Source organism: Pungitius pungitius, chromosome 17 (assembly GCF_949316345.1).
Source record: "Pungitius pungitius chromosome 17, fPunPun2.1, whole genome shotgun sequence".
Lineage (NCBI taxonomy): Eukaryota > Metazoa > Chordata > Actinopteri > Perciformes > Gasterosteidae > Pungitius > Pungitius pungitius.
In genome coordinates, this window is record NC_084916.1 from 4,047,751 (window position 1) to 4,068,766 (window position 21,016).

The following is a 21,016-nucleotide window of genomic DNA, read 5'->3' on the forward strand; positions in this document are numbered from 1 at the left end:
TAAATAATGCGAGCGCACTCTGTGTTAAGGGCCCTTTCTCGGCTGTTGCTAAATGGCTGTAAACAGGTCCGTGAGCCCATGACTGCAGGACAGAATACTCCTGTCACAAATAAACATTGTCATATTGCTTTGATTAAAGTCTCCAGTCTGATTCTTGTCTCTTTATTAATGCAAGAAAAATAATGTTACTTGACCAGTGGTTTAAAGCCTAGTTTATGCTTCTGTTTTTTTACAACTTACTTGTGCTCACGTTGATTACATTTAATACATTTAAATGTCTTTACACTTTTGGACTGTTGCTTGAACACATTTTGCAAAACTTTGCTCATTGTCCCAAAACTCACACACAAGTAAACATGACACAACACTGGGAAATATACCATTCACATCTGTGTCAAATTGAAACTACTACAAAAACCTAAACTCTACTATCCAAACCTAACATTCCTTTGTCAAAATGTAACTGATGACAAAATGACACATAATCATGCATCATATGCGTACACTTTCAGATCAGGGGGAACACACTAGTGTACTAGTGTTTTTTCTGAATACTTAGGCGCTAATCGTGATTCTTGTAGCACATTTTCTAAAACTATTATTATGTTTAGCAAAACCACTCATTGAGTTTGCAAAACTAAAAGCACAAACACTGCTTTGCACTCAGTTTGCAATTTTGTAACACACACTTTGCAAAACTGTAGGCACAATTCACTATTTTGCAGAACTTTAAACACAACTCACTGCTTACACTCAATTACCAAATTTCCAACACACTCCTAGCAAAATTAGACACATGTATGGCTATCATTAACACTATTTTGCTTTGTTTTAGATAATTAGTTCACTTTGCAATCAGCCTAAGCACTATAAATAAGCCACAGGTGAGCTGTCTGTGTGGAGTACAATGGAAGGAGCAGTAAGAGTGAGAAGAGTGAGAATCAGAGGAGGCCGAGGAGGTGAAGAAGTTGGAGGAAGAGGACGTGGAGTTGAAGAAGCGAGAAGGTTAGATGAAGTTTGAGGAAGAGGACAAGGAGGAGAAAAAAGAGGACAAGGAAGAAGAAATTTTTGTTTTCACAAGAAAAACACTGTCACTCAAAATTCTAAAGTCAATTGCCCTACTAAGCACACTGACTCGTCACATGGGAAAACACCTGTCACACAGTGTTACAATTAGGAATCAGAGCTTTAGCATAAAAGGGCAACAGGTGAGCTCTTCTGTTTTGGAGCAATGGATGACAACATTAGAAACAGAGCCAGAGGAGTGAGAGTAAGAGGCCGAGGAGGAGGAGGAGGACAAGGACGAGGAAGGCCAAGGACCGTAAACTCTGATCACTTTGGTTGACAAAAGCTATTGAGAAATTCTTTTCTGCCTGGAGATGGAACGTGTGTGACTGAAATCCACAAACGCATATCCCCCTTCTCTAAGCTATGGAAGACGCATGTGGAGATAAAGCAGTTGATGCTTTTCATGGCTGGATTGGACATGCTGAGCGATATTTCCCCCTCTGCTTGGCCAGTGAAAACATTGCTTGTGTTGTGGATGAGGTTCTGTGGAACAAACCGGAACAGAAGACAGGATGCAGCACAGTCTTTTTTACTGTAACTTATACAGTAAATTCTTCTCTTGTTTTGTATGTAGACCATTCTATGTGCAACTTTGTGTTGGTTGGGATGTAAACTGTGTGCATTGTTTTCGTGGGAAAGATAAAATATATTTGTTACCGTGTATTTGTGTGTTCTGAGTATAAAAACAATATTCTAAAATATTTTACAACACATATGTATGTACTGTCTGTAGTAAGTGTAACACTGAACAAAAAAAAGGTCAAAGGAAAAGTTTTTTTTCCATTCATCACAGTGTTTTACATTGAGCACATCAGTGATCAACTGGTTCTTATAAAAGTCTATTCATTTGATGGTTTGTGTTTGTCATTTGAAAACAAAATACCATTTTGAAAAGAAATTACATTGTTTTGAATGTAAAGTTTAATTTGTATTGAGGGGTTTTGCGTTTTGCCCATTGTGTGTGTGTTTTTTGATTTGTGTGTAGAGTTCTGAGAGTATGAGGCATGCTTTAAGAAAATGTGTCTAAACAATCGAGAAAAACTGTAATAAATATGTCTCATCCCTGCAGACCTAAAAGTCCAAAAACAAAAACATCAAAACCAAAACCAAGTCTTTTAAAATATGTATATGAACAGATTTGCCAATTATACAATTTATATCCACTGATAATCATTTAAAGTTTATTTTCCAACATTATATCACACCAGCAGGCTTGATGATCATTTAAAACAGGAAACTACCAGCAAAAGGTTGAGAAAGAAATGTAGAAATATTTCATTTCAGATGCAGACTAATTAGAATCTGAATTTAAACACTAATTTAGAATTTCTAAATTTCTTTGTGATAGAAATATGTTTCCTCAAAACTGTATAAATTTGATTGTGCAATACTCCAGGCTGTTGAAGCATTCCTACAGACACATAATGAGATCAATACACAAACAACAAACAAAAATATCACAATACACATACATTTCTTTTTCAATATTTACAAAAAGAGGATTTTGTGGGTTTTATATTTATTTATCTGTCATGTACTCTTTACAAAAGATGTCATTTTAGTTTTATTTCTTAAATATAAAGGAGATTCATAATGAAGCATCTTCCATAAAAATACTTCAAAACTCCTCTAAGTTTGCCCCTTTCAAGGGTGACAAGATGCACTATATATATATATATATATATATATATATACACTATACTTTAAAACATAGGCCCTTCCTCACCGATGCCTTAGAACCAAAAACAGGCGGCTCGGTTGGTTCTGTTGGACACTTCCCAGCAGTGGACTTCAGTCTTCTTCACTTGTCCTTCTGTAAGTGGAAGGAGTAGAAGTCATTATTGATTGAGACGTGCAAAACAAGCAGGAGCCTCTTCAGGGTTGTAATAACGTATGAGTGGACCAGCGGTCTGTGTGAAAGCATCCAGAACCATACATTTGGGATTAGTTAATAGTTTAAAAAGCATCATCACCTTTTCTTGTTGACCAGCCTCATCTGAGCCTGTGCAGTAAAAAGATGAAGAGTCACACAAATGGATTTAAAATATCTTATTAATCAATATAATTAAATGAAAAGGGTGAGACAGTATCAATCTGTCTTGTAGTTTCAAATCAATCAATCAATTCTTAGTTTGTACACATAGCTTTGTGTCTGGGTTCTTTGTTACCTGAGCTGGTGACGGTCCAAGAGACAAACTTGATGAGACCGTAGAGCACCAGCGCCACACCCACCATCGCCATGGAGTCCTCGATGGAGGGGGAGCTGAACCCTGACAGGACAAGAGAGGAGTTCAAGCCTTAAATACTTCCTACACATGAACGTCCATCTTAGTGGACCAGCTGGATTCAAGTCTTTTATTTGAAGACTTCCATATTCCACAGAGGCCATCGCATATATAGTAGATGTGGAGGATGTCTTTACTGGGCAAACAGCAGTCATAAGCTGTATACGCCAGCATTGTGACCTCCTCACTCTGTTGATAATATGAGCTCCTTTTATTCCACGTTTTATACTAAGAAGGTCAGATGTTATCAGCACTGTTTAACAAAAGATGACATCACCTAACTGGAATGCTTCCTTTACAACCAGGAAAAAACTTAAAAATAATAAAAATCTCATAATAAACAACCTTCACAACAACGTGTGGACAGTTTAACGTGAATCCTTTTCTCGTTCCACAAACACTGGCCATGTGCAGAAAAATCCCCACTGGGCCTCTTTCATTAGACAAAGTCCACCAAAGGTGCTTCATAAAGGACTCGGCACATTCTTCAGCATTACCAATGCGGTTGAGGGCCACGCTGGCCCGTCGGGGGCCCCCGAGATGGACAGCCACACAGGTGAGCTCCCCTCCTGGGCCCAGGTCCAGCTGGGTGGAGTCGAGCTCCAGCCGGCTGCTTTGGCTGTAGGTTCCGTCCCAGGCCTGCCGGTGGCCCGTCAAGCTGCCCGACCCCAGAGGCCTGGACCTCCCATCGGAGCCTTTGAACTCCCAGCTCAGCTCCAGGCCGAGGGGGGCGAAGCCAGACGCCTCACACTGGACCGTCAAAGACTGGCCGGGGACTGCGAGGGGCAGAGGGGACGGGTGGATGGAGAGGGATGGAGGTTCTGGGAACAAGAGGGAGAAGAGAGGAGCAAAGACAAAGAGAGACAGTAAGAGAAAGTTAATAACAATGTGGTGCGATGGATTCTCGGTTCTTCTGGAGCTTATGAACTCTTCATTTCAGCCTCGTATGACAGCAGGTACTAAACAACAACAGCGTCCCTTTTCCCTCACCTACGACCTGGAGCTCCATGGTCACCTGAGCCACGAGGTGGGGCAGATACACCGTACAAATATACAAGCCCGAGTGACGCACTTCAGCCTCCCGCAGGATCAGGGACGCATTCCCTCTCTGGTGCAAGGCCTCGTAGTCCAGCGTGGCCCCCTCCTCCTGGACGTCAGCCAGGCGGTCCGTTTTGCCGTCGTAGGCCAGAACCAAGCGCCCCTCCCCTCTGAACTGGTAGCGCCACTCTACGGCAAAACCCGACCCGGAGAGAGGCGACGCCGGGTCGGCCCAGAGGCCGCAATCCAGCAGCACCGGCCCCCCGAGTCTGGACTGCACGGAGACGGTTGTAGTGGTCACACTGAGGATCACTGAGGAGACGGACAAAGAGTCGTGTGCATCTCAGCCGGGTTGTGCGTGGCTCTCGGTGACAGAAGTCGTCTTTCGGACCGGTCTCCTGGGTCGTGAATCCTTACCTTTGTGCTCTTTGGTTGCCGTGGGAGCACGAGTGATGGTGGAAACGGCCAGCTGTCCGTTGAGGCCCTGAATGGCAGTGGAGAACCAATGGGCCTGCAGGTAGATGGGGCTGGAGGCGGAGTCTGTGAGTGGAGATGCCCATTTGAGGGTGGAGGGCTGCGGCAGGAAGGGGTTGATCTCACACTGAGGCTTCTCCACTGAGCCTCTGGGAGGATTGAGAGAGCGGTGGCAGAGAGTGCCGGCTGGGTCTGAGGAGGCACGAGTCATACGAAGTTACATCTTTATTCTGTTATGGTCAACTGCAGGTTTACAGATGCTCAAACTATTTCTACATCAAATAAATCACAACATCTCAAGACGGAGATGAATACTACGCCTGCTTAAAAAACGTGACAAATAAATACCTTTTGCTTTCCTGATCCCTTCCTAATAATTCAACATTTAACAGATACTTGGTTGAGAAAAGAATGGTGTAATTAAGCAACATTGAACTCATATATCCATATAATGATGGGCTATCAAACAAGAAAGGTAAGATATTTGATCCATAAATGCACATGATCGGTACATTTGTGGAGCATAGCTATTAAACGCTCTCTGATTGACTTTGAAGGTTAACAGAAAACTACACACAGACACACACACTCTCTCTCTCTCTCCCACATCTACACACATGCTGCTCTGTGCGTCACCCGGACTGACCGGTGATGAGGTAGACTCTGTCGGGGTGGATGTCGGATGGAGCCTGCTGGCTCTCTGCAGGGTGATGGTCGGTTTGGATGTGCAGAAGGGATTTCTCCAGGGTTGTAGCTGCAGTGAGACCTCCACCTCGACCCGTCTTCTCCTGCACAAACCAGCACTCCAACACAGGACAGCTGCTGCAGCAGGCTGCAGACCACACATTCACAAGAAAGGAACGACATCAGGAACAGCAAGATCATCACGTTACACTACAGTCTGATATTATAGTCCACAGTATTTGATTATCATTATTATCACTGATTATTCAGTGGCAACTTCAACAATCCCCTAATATTCATCCATACAGCACAAGCACTGGGTCTTAGCATCTGGTCATAACCTTTGATTGAATGTATTTACTATATTTTTTGTGCAGTTTTATGTAGCAGTTGTTAATATTATAGGAATACAAAATACAGACAAAGCATTGCAGGAATCAAAACCAAAAAGAAAAACTTAAAGACAATCTTTTCTCCAGTTTAGAATATGTAGCTGTGGACTCTTTAAAGTGATCTCGGAGTATTGGTTATCTCTCTCCCCTCTCGATGCTGCGCGGTAACATGTTCAGCCACGAGGGGGCGCTGATGCCCTGAACGCGTCACATCAGATTCCCTTGTTTGTACCATTATTTAACATCATCTATGTTAAAGTTAACAATATGCAATGAGCAGGAAATGGCTTAACTCATTATATTATATGAATGTATGTCGTGCTTAGTTCGGCATATGAAGAATCCGATGGACAATGACATATAACTATCTTTCAATAGCAGTCCCACTTGTAAATGACGGTGTTTGCAGTGAGGACAGCAGCAGAGACACATTTGAATAAAAGACTCCAGAGAGCCTGTTAACGTGAACTCACCTTCACCGCAGCACACCGCTGCTACCAGGCACAGCGCGTACATTGGAGACATGTTGCTCATGGTTGGTCTGACGATGCTGCTACACTCCAACCAAGTGGTACATTTTAGTTTTACTTTCACCTACAAGCTAGAAACACATAGTATGTATTTCCGGGTTAGGGTAACCCTGATTTCAAAATAAAAAAAAACACATTCAACCCCTAGCGATAACAAAGGTAAAGTTCGGACTAAAAATTAAATCAACTAAACTCAACGACAGAACAACAATCAGCAGTTTTTTATTAAAAAATAAAATAATTTGAAATGGACAAAAATAATATATTCAGCTCTGCCACTAGAAGGCGCCCTTCACCACAAAACAACGAATCATGGCCTCATGTGTCGTTTTGTGACCTTGTTGGTTCTGAAAACCTTTCATTTATGGAAATAATATCACATGATTATTATGATTATTATTATAGAAAAGTTATAATCACTTAGTGTATTGTGTACAATAGAAATAGACAAAGCACACACGTCCAAACAACAAAGGAGCACACAAGATGGCAGCATGCAGGTGTCCTCAGAGGGAGGGCGAGGCTCAGTGGCAACTCAAACAAGTACGTGTTACATTTTATTTCATGTGTATCTTCGTCTAAGAGCTTTTAACACTAAAGTGTTGTGTCTTTCAGAGCTTTGATACATTTGATTTATCAGATGATGTCCAACATTTTCTAGTTGAGGTTCCTCACTGAGACGACTTGTTCCTCTTGTCTGTTTGAAATGGTGATGAATGAAATACTGCTCAGTGTTGTTCACACTAAAGAAGCACTTCCAAGGTTTCATCAGCCTCTCTGACATTTTACACTGTGAACAACTCATGGATTCATTCAAAATAGTTATGACATCATCTGCAAAGACTAGAATTTTTAGTGTGAGCCCGAAATCTGGAGTATGATACAGATGAGAGTTCATGAACTAAAGTGTTTATAAGAAACATTCAGTGATTTTAGTGTTGAAACATTAATCAATTAGATGATGAATTATTTATATGAATCATTATAAATGTTGATAATCAGATGATGACTAAAGTCTTTTATCAACCACATATGTCAACATGTTCTCTCTCTCTCTCTCTCTCTCTCTCTCTCTCTGAGTGGAAGGAGTGCGGAGTGAGCGGAGCGTGAGGTGAATTGTTTGATTGTGACCGTTTGAGCTGGAATTTCGTTTATTTACGAGTTTTTATGGTGTGATTGTGTGTGTGTGATTTTTGTTTTCTGTCGGTCTTAGTTTGTGCGTGCTTGTGGCCGATCGGCGTGCAGCACGGACAGATGAACCTCGCGGGGCTAACGCGGGCCGTGCTTCGCGTGTTCCGTGGAGGACTGTGGCTTGGCCGTGGGGGGGTTGGTGGGTCACGGGAGCGTGAAGTCCGCTGCACGAATGAACCACGCGGTGGTTATTTTCGTAGACAGCGTGGAGAAGGCGCGCAAGGTGGTGGCGAGCGGCGTGGTGGTGCGCGGCACCCTCGTTCCCGTGCTGCCTCTCGCCGAGCCGGCGGTCAGAGTCACGGTGTCGAACGTTCCGCCGTTCGTACCGGACGATGCGCTGCTCGGCGAGTTGGTGAAGCACGGGACGGTGGTGTCCCAAATGAGGAAGGTGTCCTCAGGTTGCAGGTCTCCTCTGCTGAGACATGTGGTGTCTCACAGGAGACAGCTCCACATGGTCCTCACCAAGACCCAGGCTCTCAACCTGGTGATCAAGGTGAGGATCGAGGGGTTCGACTATGTCATGTTCGCCACATCGGACGATGGGAGGTGTTTCCGGTGTGGTGGAGAGGGACACCTGGCGAGGTCTTGCCCAGTGAAGACTCCCTCCTCTCAGAACCAGAACCGGGAGGGTGCCGGGGGTGCCAGGGAGGAAGGGGGGGCTGGTGAGGCCCAGCAGGCCGGTGAGGAGTCGGGCGAAGGGGCGAGTGGGGCTCAGAAGGTCGGTGGGGAGTCAGGTGAAGGGGTGAGTGGGACTCAGAAGGTCGGTGGGGAGTCAGGTGAAGGGGTGAGTGGGACTCAGAAGGTCGGTGGGGAGTCAGGTGAAGGGGTGAGTGGGACTCAGAAGGTCGGTGGGGAGTCAGGTGAAGGGGTGAGTGGGACTCAGAAGGTCGGTGGGGAGTCAGGTGAAGGGGTGAGTGGGGCCCAACCGGTCAGTCAGGTGGGGGAGGGGATGGGCGAAGCCCAGCTGATCGATCACGGGAGGGAGGGGGTGAATGTAGGTGTGAATGGGGAGGTGAATGCAGCCCAGTGGGCGAGTCTCGTGTGTGACCGTATGAAAGAGGGGACGAGTGGGGTGAGTCGGGAGAACCATGGTGAAGGAGTTCGGGGGTCGCCCGTTCGTGAGAGGGGGGTCTCCGACAGCGAGGAGGAGATGGAAGAGGGGGGGGTGGGCTTTAAGGTCCCCCACCTGAAGAGAAAGACGAGGGCCAGTAGAGGAGGCTCTCAGGCAAAGAGGGGAGGGGTGTCGAGCAGAGGGGAGGCGGGGGGTGGGGAGTCCGACTCCTCTTCGGAGTGGGGCTCCTCCATCAGCGTCTCCTCAGGTGGGACGGTCTCCAGGAGGTACGGGGTGGGGCAGGTGAAGGAGTTCCTGCATCTCACCAAGAACGAGAGGGGAGTGAAGCTGGAGGAGTACTTCTCCGATCTGGAGAAGTTTGCTCGCTCCGCCCGACACGGCAGTACGAAGAAGGGCGCAGGAGACTTCACCCAACAGGAGGTCTTCAGGCTGAGGAAGTTCCTCCTCAAGCTCAACAGAGAAGGGGGGAGCACAACCGGGACAGAGTGAGGCGTCAGCCTGGCTGAGGAGGATCGTGTGCGGGGCGACCCGCGGACAAATAGATGCTGGAGGAGTGCGGCGGAGTCCAGATCGTCCAAACTGATTACTAGATAAATTTTATATTATATACCCGTCTAATTTGTATACATATTGTTATTAGTTAATGTAAAAATAAAGGTTTTTTTCAAAATCAAAATCTCTCTCTCTCTCTCTCTCTCTCTCTCTCTCTCTCTCTCTCTCTCTCTCAGGTGTCCACATTAACCAGAACATGTACGGCTGTGAATGGGATGATGAGACTAACAAGGTCAAGGGTTATAATCAGCATGGTTATGATGGAGAAGACTTCATATCATTTGACCTGAAGACAGAGCAACGGATTGCTCCTAAACAGCAGGCTGTCATCACCAAACACAAGTGGAATAATGACAGAGCTCTAATAGCACAGAAGAAGAATTACCTGACTCATTTGTGTCCCGAGTGGCTGAAGATGTACGTGAACTTCGGGAGGAGCTCTCTGATGAGAACCGGTAGGATCACATGACCTGATGTCCTTCCATGGACACGATGCTCATAGACCTTCTGTTGTTTCATAGCAACATGTCAGCAACACACAGAGACCCACTGTGTCTCCCACATGTCTCCCCCCTCACCTCCTTCTCTCCTTCACTGCATACCCTCCCTCACTTCCCCCCTCACAACTGTCCCCACTCTGTCCCTCCATTCTGTCTTTGTCTCTGCTGTGTTTCTGTCCATCTCGCTGTCTCTTTACTCTCTCACACTGTCCTCCTCCCTTTCTAATCCGTCTCACCCCTCTTCATCTGTTTGTCTCCCTTCTTTAATCAATGAAACTTTAGAGACATTTCATTCTTTTAGTAAACTTAAATACATTAAAAAACTGAGATTGTATCTACTGGGAGGAAGCTGTTAGAACACTGACACTAAAATTCTTTTTCCTTTTTAATTCAGCCAAACACTCTTCAACCAAACTCCGTTCTTCTACTGAAGGCTCTGAGCTCTCTGAGGAACTGAATCCTAAAGCTTGAAGTCAGCGTCCTGCACACAGTGAGTAGCTCCACGTGGGACATGAACTATTCCCAGCTGCTGCTTCACAAAGCTTCCCTCAGTATGAGCACAAGGAGCTTCTCATGTAAAGACACTTTGACTTTTTCTACAACAAAGGTGAAGTTTGGTTCCATGAGACGTGAGATTATTAAGAGAAAGACACACAAAGCTTCACATCAGCTCCTCAGATAAAGTCTGATATTTAAAGCTCTTACATTATCTTCTAGGAACTCACTAACACATCTTTATCCAAATGGAGTCATAGAAGTTTGTGGTAAATTATTTAGTTTTCTCTTTTATGTTTTATATGTTTCTCTCTTCAGGTTTATGGGTGAATTTTCCTCTGGATCAACAACCGATGTCTCCACATTCTTCTCCATAAACTGTGAATTTATGGCTTATTCATCTTTCATTTAAACGGTGTGAATCAGGGTTGGTGAACATCTGGAAGCTGTGAGGAAACATCAAAAGTGACATTTAAGTATTTGGGTTGTTTGATTTTAATAAAAAGGTTGAATTTCCTCTGATGAAATAAAATTAGGATTATTTTAGGAGACATTTGAATCAATGAAAGCATCAAAGTCCTCACAGACGAGTGTGTTCATCTCAAACTAATCCACCAGATTTACTCTTTGATGCTTCTGCTGTTTGGGTTTCTGTAAAACACACACACACACACACACACAGACCAAATATAGACATTAGAACATTTATTTTCCGATTGTGTAAATATTTTACTTGTGTTTCTCTTTACATTGAATTCAACAGGCTGAAGAAAATAATAATTTTTATAATTTTTTTTATGAATAAATCAGTTTGTTTATTGGTGTCTTTTGATCAGTTGATCAAGTATCATATTATTTAAATTTGGAACACAAGGATTGAAATGTAATTGAATATTTCTTACTCCTGTTTAGGATCGATGGACATTTTCCTTCTTGGTTTCGTTTGAGTTGAACAGTGAAGCTCTAAATCACTTGTGGTTTTGTAGATGAAGCGGCTCCATTTTCCCTTTTTGTACCTTTGTCTTGCTGTTCAATAAATGCTCCACTGCTCCAGATGTTTGTGTGTTGTTGTGATCCCATGTGCTTCCCCTCTGTGACTGCAGCCACAATCACATGCATGTTGTTGCCCTTTGACCTCTAAACGTGAGGTTCTTCACTTTACTGCTTTAAAGCATGTGGGAGTTGCTGCAGATGGAAGACTCACATCACCTGAGATCATTTTATCATAACAGAGTAACATTTCTAAATCCTGAGTCTTATCAGCACATGTTGTGGTTGTAGTATCTACAATGATGTGAATATTCAGTGTCCTCTGTTGTCTCTGAGGACAAATGAACGAGTCTTTGACCTGTAGACGTCCAACAACAGAGCAAGAAGAGAAAATATTGTTGGAGAAAACCAGTAATTCTTCAGATTTCCGAAGAGGATTTAACTTTTCATTAAACAAGAAACCATGAGACGTTGATTAAGACCTTACTTGACTCTGGTGTAAAACAGGACATTTATTCAATATTAATTTCAAGTAGCAGAGTTGAAACACATAGAAGTCATGTGATCTGTGAGGTCTGCGTCTCAGCCCTCTGAATGATGTACTTGAGATGACACACACACACGTTATGCGTTAAGGTGGAAGGTCTGCATCTTAGTCTCCCAATTCATGACATAAACACACAAGACATGAATCAAGGCTTCTCCAAGGTCTGCGTCTGCGTTTAGTTGAGAAAACACACACCAGTTACTCCTCCAGGCTTCTCTGCTGGGAGGTCACACACTCTATGGCGTCCTAAAGTAACAACGCTTCAACTGCTGTGACTAAGACAAAACATTATTTAGGTTTCTATCCTGTATCTTTGGCTGCTTTGTCAAATAAGAATATATATATATATATATATATATATATATATATATAGTTTCTATATGTCCATAAGAAATCATACAAGTGATTTATGTTGTTTGCGATTGCTCATCATGTGTCTTCCTGCTCTTTGTCCTCAGTTTTCTTCTTTACAAACCTGTTGCACTGAAATCTGCCCGGCAACTGATGACTTTTGGACAGTGGTTCTCAACTGGTCTGGCTCCGGGACCCACCATCACCCCTTCATGACAAGCCGCGACCCAAATCGAGGATCATTCTCAACATCTCAAATTTATTCAAAATCAAGTTCATAAGCTGAATTTTATATTCAGGATGTTTAATTATCCTAAAAACCCAATTTCTCCCCCATATCAGAATGGTTTGACCCAAACTGGCACACGCTGCTGAAAACATGGACGGGAGAGCCATCAAAAAAACGACTCTCCACTGCATTAAAAAAGTCCTTTCAAAATAAAATCACAGGATGATTTTTTTTGTGATTTTTTTTTTAATTCACATTTTAATTTACCCATGCAAAGGCCCACGACCCATTAAAACCGGGTCCGCGACCCTCTAGTGGGTCGCGACCCACCAGTTGAGAATCACTGAACTAAACCATCACTGGAAAGTGGGTTCTCAGATTAATTTCATACAACATGCTAGGTAGACTCACATGTCCTCCTCTATAGTTTGTAAGTATTAAAGGCATGGCTAGTGGGGAAATATAGCATCTGTTATATCATGTCTAATATAGGGTGTGTTCAGGGCTTTAATATTTACACATGCTATAACTTTGGTGAGGGCATAACAGTCATTTGGAAGTTAAAAATCTGACAGATTAAGCCACACCCCTTGCGAAGTTTATTAGCCAATATCTCATCAAAACATTGAGTTATCAGCACTGATATATCAAGGGGACATTGAACCAATAATGATCCACTGAAGGTTTTGTGACCATCAAACTCAGCGTTTAGGAGAAATTTCCATAAATGTGTTTTTCACAAAATTCAAAATGGCGGAAAATCTAGTTAGGTGCATTTGTATACCATGGTTTACTTTTTGTGGAGCATGCCGAAGAGGACCTGTGTGCCAACTTTCAAGTTGATCGGACATCCGGGGCGGAAACTGGCCTAGTGTGGTCTTTTTAAAATTTCTAGAGGGCGCTAGAAAAACTAGAAATTCCTCTACGACTAGTCGTAGCGAGGACCCTAATTAGTGTGGATTTGTATGGGCCCTCTCTCGATACTCACAAAATCTCATGTTTCATCAGTACTGGTGGCAGCAATAAGCCTGCTTTCTATGACACGTTCACTCCAAACAGTGATTGGCAGATTCCTCAGAACACCTCACTGAGAATGTTTCACCACGTTCCGTGTTACATGCTCCACGTTCCATGTTCCATGTTCCGTTCTTCACAGCATAAGAACACTGGCAAATTCAACTGCACGAACACACACAAGTTTTTGCATTGCCCCAAGTTTGTTGAAAAGGCAACAATGACGCGTACTCAGCCCCAAAAAAGAACTCAAGGTAAGTGAGGAATCCAGACAGAAGTCTTTGTTAACTGGTTTTGATGGTTTATTGGACTTGTCAGGTGGAGAAGGCTTTAATTTACAGTGGTTACTTTGAGATAAACCTCTGACTCCTACTGTACTTTTTCTTACTGTTTCTTTTGACTGAGCCGTGAAAGGCTAAAATTACATTACACGTCATTTAGCTGACTCATTTATCCAAAACAATTACATTGTATTTTTTAACCCAAGACCATTTCAATCCACTTTAGTTAACCTCAAAATTAATACTCCTTTTTACGTTTTTTTTCCTCATCTAGATGACGATACAAGCTCATCAGATGAAGGTTCGTCATCCAGAGGGCGAATCCCAATAAAGAGGGTACGAAGCAACCAGGTTCTTGACGACAACGTCAGAGCGGCACTGCTCGCCCCGTGCAAAGGTCCCCAAAGCCCCCTGCAAAGCGTCATTGTCACTCGAACAATGGTGAAACGCAAAGAGGAAGACAAAAGTAAGACAAATCTGAGGAGGCGAGAGGTCTTCGATGACACTGATTCAGCATCCACCCCAGCAGTCACTGGTAAGCTCATCGTGTCAAACTGCTACATTTACGTTTTGCCCGGGGAGCAATTAGGGGTTGGGTGACTTGCTAAGGGACAATGACAATAAGGGAAATGATGGAGCAGCCAGGGTTTGAACCACCAACCTTACGGTTCCCAGAGCACCCTGTTTAGCTCCGTGCACCGTCGCCCAGCACCAGTTCGCCAAACACTTTACCCTCAGGATTTTAAATGTCTGTCTCCCATATTACTTCAACGGTGGTTTCATAATTTGTTTTACTTATACGTTAAAACCTGAGAGCATAATATCCGCCTTATTACAAAACTTATGCCGACATTGTAATCCAAGCAAGTTAAAAAAGAAAAGAAGCAACCTACGATGTTGGGCGATATTGAGGAGATACGTATGTGAAGTTAAATTGTAAATTGCGGGGGCACACATGAAATTTAGAACTATTATTGTGCAGTTATCTGGATATTTCTCCCATATTGAGCATTTTTGGGAGGATCTGCTAGAAATAAAATAAAACTCCTAAAATATTAAATAAGATTTAGCCGGGCAGAAAAGACACCGTTTTGTCTGTTGGTTTGAGGGGCTTTTTGTCCACGTTGTTGTTGTGACTGTCAACAAACTGAAGATCCTCTGTGTTTTTTGCTCATCTGTAGAGAGCTGCAACACCTCTGTGGAGGGCGTTGGCAAGAGAGGCGGCAAGAGGAAGGTCGCCGCTGCTGAGGCTGGACCAAGCAGCAAAAGACAAAGGCTGGACAGTGAGGACCGGAAACAAAACAAACAAGGTCAGTAGTTTGTCTCCTGTTGCAGTTGGTTACTTTAGTTCACAACAATTCAATGTTTCATTGGGTTTTTTTCTCATCTGTAGATGACGATACAAGCTCATCGTCCGACGAGAATATCCCAACACTCGTCAGAATTTCGCGGGTCGAAAAACAAAGGCTCACGGTCGATTTAGCGTCCACCTCAGCAGTCACTGGTAAGCTGATCGCGTGAAACTGCTCCTGGAGATGCTTCCTGTCATCAGTTCACTAAACACGGGGTTCGACAGTTCACAACAAACTGACAATCCTCTGTTTTTTTTTTCGCTCCTCTGTAGGGAGCTGCAACACCTCTGTGGAGGTCGTTGGCAAGAGAGGCGTCAAGAGGAAGGTCGCCACTGCTGAGGGAGGACAAAGCAGAAAAAGACAAAGGCTGGACAGCGAGGACCCGAAAAAAACCAAACAAGGTCAGTAGTTTTAGGTTTTGTTAGAGTCAAATTGAAATTGGTATTACCATACCAGGATGGGTAGAGTTTAGGTGACATGTAGTCGATGTCACTCACAAATGTATTAAAACAACATGTTTGTGTCTGCAGAAGAGTTAGAGGCCAAATATGAGCAACTGGAGCTCCTCGGTGCGGGAGGATTTGGAAATGTGTACGCCGGCCACCGCAGGGCCGACAACCTACCCGTAAGTGCTACACACACACGTTCCAAAACGCACACACACACATGCGCAGAGACCCTCTGATAAAAGTCTTGTTTTGTAGGTTGCCATTAAACACATCCCTAATGATGACGTCTACTGCACACATGAGGTGAGTGAGCAACGGCTGACACTGTTAAAATGTTCTGTGTTCGAAACTCTGTTTGTGAATGTATCACGGAGGAACCTCTCTGATCCTTAACTCTCGCGTTACAGGACGACGAAGGGAACAAAATTTCCATTGAGATCGCCATCATGTTGAAGCTGGCGGCCAAATCGGAGGGGGCATCGCCATACCTTACCTTGCTGGACTGGTACCAGTTAGAGGAGGAGCTGGTGATGGTGATCGAGAGGCCCATCCCCGCTACAGATTTATTTGACCATATCATGGGCAAAGGAGGCTTCGTGAAGGAAAAAGAAGCAAAGGTGAGCTGCTGTGATCAGCTCAGATTCACAGCGATGAAAGCGCGTCGACGGCGTCCTCCTCTGATCCCTCGGATCTCTCTTTTTGTTTCCGTCAGATCATACTGAGGCAGCTGGTCGATGCGGCGCTCGATCTGGAGAACAAGAACATTTTCCACCGGGACATAAAGGTGGAGAACATCCTGATCGAGACAAGTTCGAAGGTCCCACGAGTTCGTGTCATCGACTTTGGTCTGAGCTGTTACGACGATAAAAAAGAGACTTATCATGAGTTTTTCGGTAAGGTGTCTGGCTCTTGCTCCGGTTCTTCACCAACCCATCTGTGACTTTTGCACTGAAACAAAGCTTTTCAGCCCCACTGACTTTTTTCATTATGTCTGCGTGTTCTAGGATCTATATACACCCCAGAGATTCACCTTAACAAGGGGTACAAAGCAGGATCCACCACAGTGTTCCAGATTGGAGCGGTGCTGTTTAACACCCTCCACAAATTTGAAAAATTTGACACGTTAGTTTTTTATTTAAAGCGTCAAAATCTCCCCCAAAGCATCTCCAAGAGTAAGAACACTATACACAAACATGTCGAGAGACACAAATCTGCTCTTTTATTTTAAATTCTGATGATGATCTTCACCTTTCTTCTCTTTCACTTTTCAGACTGCAAAGACTTCCTCCAGATGTGCCTGAGAATTGACCCCAACGAACGTCCCACGCTGGAGCAGCTGAAGAATCACCAGTGGCTCAGAAAATCCGATAAGACCTCAGCACACAAACACAAATAGACAATAGACAAAATGACAGGGATGCACTAAAAGACACACTAACACTAATGTGTGTATATATATATACACACACAAAAATAAACTAAAACACGTATAAAAAGATAAATATATATATATATATATATATATATATATATATATATATATATACACAAAGACAAACTAAAACACATATAAAAAGATATATATTTACACACCAAAAAAGATATATCTAAATATATATCTATATAATAATATATAATAAATAAAATTAAAAGTAATATATAGGTATATAAATATATATATATATAATATATATATAATTATTATATCTATCTACATATGTATAATATATATATGTTAGATTGATATATTATTTATATCTATATTCATATATATATTACATTTTATATATTATAAATGTATTACATATTTATATATATACATTTTTAAAATTATATTTATATATACTAAATAGATCTATATGCAGATATATCTATATTTTTATAAATTAATTATATATATAATATATATAAATATATAAATATATACATTTATATATATATATATAAATACACTTATAGAAACTAAAATATAAATACACACAAAGACACACTAACACACACAAATACATATATATATATATATATATAAATACACCTATACCCACTAAAATATAGGTAAATACACTTATACCAAATAAAATATAAATATACACAAAGACACACTAACACACAAATACATATATATATACATATATATGTATATATATATATATATATATATATATATATATATATATATATATATATATAAATACACCTATACCCACTAAAATATATATACACACACAAAAAGAAACTAAAACACTTATAAAAAGATATATATACACATTAAAATAGATATATCTAAATATAAATCTATATAATAATATATAATAAATAAAATTAAAAATAATATATAGATATATAAATATTTACATATATAATATAATATATATATTTATTATATCTATCTACATATCTATAATATATATATATGTTGGATTGATATATTATTTATATCTATATTTATATATATATTACATTTTTATATATTATAAATATGTATTACATATTTATATATATATACATTTTTAAAATTATATTTATATATACTAAATAGATCTATATGCAGATATATCTATATTTTTATAAATTAATTATATATATAATATATATAAATATATACATTTATTTATATATATATATAAATACACTTATACCAACTAAAATATAAATACACACAAAGACACACTAACACACACAAATACATATATAAATATATATATATATATATATATATATATATATAAATACACCTATACAAACTAAAATATAAATATACATAAAGACACACTAACACAAATATATATATATATATAAATACACCTATACCCACTAAAATATAGGTAAATAGACTTATACCAAATAAAATATAAATATACACAAAGATACACTAACACACACAAATACATATATATATATAAATACACCTATACCCACTAAAATATAGGTAAATAGACTTATACCAAATAAAATAAATATACACAAAGATACACTAACACACACGAATACATATATATATATATATAAATACACTTATTGCAACTAAAATATAAATATACATAAAGACACACTAACAGACAAATATATACATAAAAAATACACCTATACCCACTAAAATATATATAAATACACTTATACATAATAAAATATAAATATACACAAAGACACACTAACACACACAAAAACATATATATATAAAAACACTTATAGCAACTAAAATATAAATATACATAAAGACACACTAACAGACAAATATATACATAAAAAATACACCTATACCCACTAAAATATATATAAATACACTTATAGCAACTAAAATATAAATATACACAAAGACACACTAACAGACAAATATATACATAAAAAATACACCTATACCCACTAAAATATATATAAATACACTTATACATAATAAAATATAAATATACACAAAGACACACTAACACACACAAATACATATATATATATATATAAATATATATATATATATATATAAATACACCTATACAAACTAAAATATAAATATACATAAAGACACACTAACACAAATATATATATATATATATATATATATATAAAAATACACCTATACCCACTAAATTATATATAAATAAAACTTATACCAAATAAAATATAAATATACACAAAGATACACTAACACACACAAATACATATATATATATATATAAATACACCTATACCCACTAAAATATAGGTAAATAGACTTATACCAAATAAAATATAAATATACACAAAGACACACTAACACACACGAATACATATATATATATATAAATACACTTATAGCAACTAAAATATAAATATACATAAAGACACACTAACAGACAAATATATACATAAAAAATACACATATACCCACTAAAATATATATAAATACACTTATACATAATAAAATATCAATATACACAAAGACACACTAACACACACAAAAACATATATATATAAAAACACTTATAGCAACTAAAATATAAATATACATAAAGACACACTAACAGACAAATATATACATAAAACACATGCCATTAAACACATCCCTAATGATGACGTCTACTGCACACATGAGGTGAGTGAGCAACGCCTGACACTGTCAAAATGTTCTGTGTTCGAAACTCTGTTTGTGAATGTATCACGGAGGAACCTCTCTGTGTCACGGTTTGGGTCCTCTTCCTGTCTTATTTTGTAGTTTTCTTGTCTCTCGTGCCTCTGGGTGAGCTTCACTTCCTATCCTGTGATTCCCTGAGTGTTCCCACCTGTGTCCAATCACCTGCACCTCCCTTGTGTATTTAAGCCCCGTGTGCCTGTTGTCCTTGGTCGCGTCATTGTCAATGTTACCCATCGTTGGAGCACGTCCTGCCCCGGTTTGAATAAAGAGCACGGTTTTCGAGAAGCCTGCGTTTGAGTCCTTCCTCCTTCCGCCTGCAACCTGCTCCAGCACCCCATCCTGACACTCTGATCCTTAACTCTCGCGTTACTGGACGACGAAGGGAACAAAATTTCCATTGAGATCGCCATCATGTTGAAGCTGGCGGCCAAAAATAAGTATATATTTATATCTAATACAAATATATGTAATATATACAACCATTTAATATTAAATATATATAATATATATACGTATAAATACATATATTAATTTATATATATGTATATAAATACCCTGATACCCACTGCTCTCTTACTTTGACAGAAAGGAGTATGTGAGGAACTACATCGGAGGAAATCCAGTGATGAGCTACGGGACCCCAATTCTCCAAAATAGGATTACTGAATAAATACATTCGTATATGATCTAAACCAAATGAATTCTTCTTTTCTTTAGACCACAAAGATTAATTAATCTGTTCTTTATTATTACTTTTTGACTTATGTTAAGCTACAGTGTTCTTGAGTTAATGAGTTTGAATATAAATGACACATGGGAGTTTGATTGCTTTTCAACTAATATTTTAATCCTGATTTAAAGTGTTCATTCAAGTATATTATCGTGGTTAACATGATCATTTTTATTAGAATTAAGTCAGACATTTAAAAGCACTAACTAATTCTATTCATTACAAATAAACAAACTTTATTTATATGATTCAGGCACAAACAATAAAAAGAGAACTTGGGGTGAAGATGTCGCTGCTGAAGCATTTTAATCACTATTTCAATCATGTTGTATTTCAGAGAAGAGAGAAAAATTGATCCTAAAATGTAACCCGCACATTTAGAAAGAGGAAACCTTCTGTGTGTTGTAGCCAAGCTTCATAGTGGTACTCAACAACCAAACTTAAGCTTGAATCTGATGAACTTTTATTTTTATTATTCATGGTTTGAGTATTTCTTTATTGTGCCGTTTTAAACTTTAAACTGGGGTCTACCCGACAAACTGCATAAGTAGTTGACTGTAAATGAATGAGCAGCGTTGGACGGGTCCTCGCTACTCCTTTGCCGCTTTGCAAACTTTATCTTTAACATTATGATGGTCTTAGGCATTTTATGTTTTTTTAAAAATAATAGCTTGCAGCAACATATGT

The 21,016-nt window shown here is 39.9% G+C and overlaps 2 protein-coding genes and 1 long non-coding RNA gene across 3 annotated transcripts; 2 read left to right on the plus strand and 1 right to left on the minus strand.

Moving 5' to 3' along the window:
• Positions 1–2,006: 2,006 nt before the first annotated feature.
• On the minus strand, positions 2,007–6,550 carry LOC134107049 (tapasin-like). The gene is made up of 8 exons (XM_062558325.1): positions 6,415–6,550; positions 5,512–5,697; positions 4,809–5,057; positions 4,344–4,703; positions 3,851–4,174; positions 3,237–3,338; positions 3,042–3,070; positions 2,007–2,881 (listed from the first exon to the last, which is right to left on the minus strand). The coding sequence occupies exons 1-8, from the start codon at positions 6,473–6,475 to the stop codon at positions 2,870–2,872; spliced, it is 1,323 nt and encodes a 440-aa protein (XP_062414309.1). The 5' UTR covers positions 6,476–6,550; the 3' UTR covers positions 2,007–2,869.
• Positions 6,551–10,116: 3,566 nt separating this feature from the next.
• LOC119218721 (uncharacterized) lies at positions 10,117–11,336 on the plus strand. Its single transcript, XR_005120416.2, has 2 exons — positions 10,117–10,276; positions 10,600–11,336. It is a non-coding gene; the product is annotated as an uncharacterized LOC119218721 (long non-coding RNA).
• Positions 11,337–13,632: 2,296 nt separating this feature from the next.
• Positions 13,633–16,997, plus strand: LOC134107146 (serine/threonine-protein kinase pim-1-like). The gene is made up of 11 exons (XM_062558611.1): positions 13,633–13,666; positions 13,968–14,134; positions 14,847–15,003; positions 15,087–15,197; positions 15,318–15,446; positions 15,576–15,670; positions 15,750–15,797; positions 15,902–16,111; positions 16,207–16,387; positions 16,499–16,666; positions 16,766–16,997. The coding sequence occupies exons 1-11, from the start codon at positions 13,633–13,635 to the stop codon at positions 16,888–16,890; spliced, it is 1,425 nt and encodes a 474-aa protein (XP_062414595.1). The 3' UTR covers positions 16,891–16,997.
• The last annotated feature ends 4,019 nt before the right edge of the window (positions 16,998–21,016 follow it).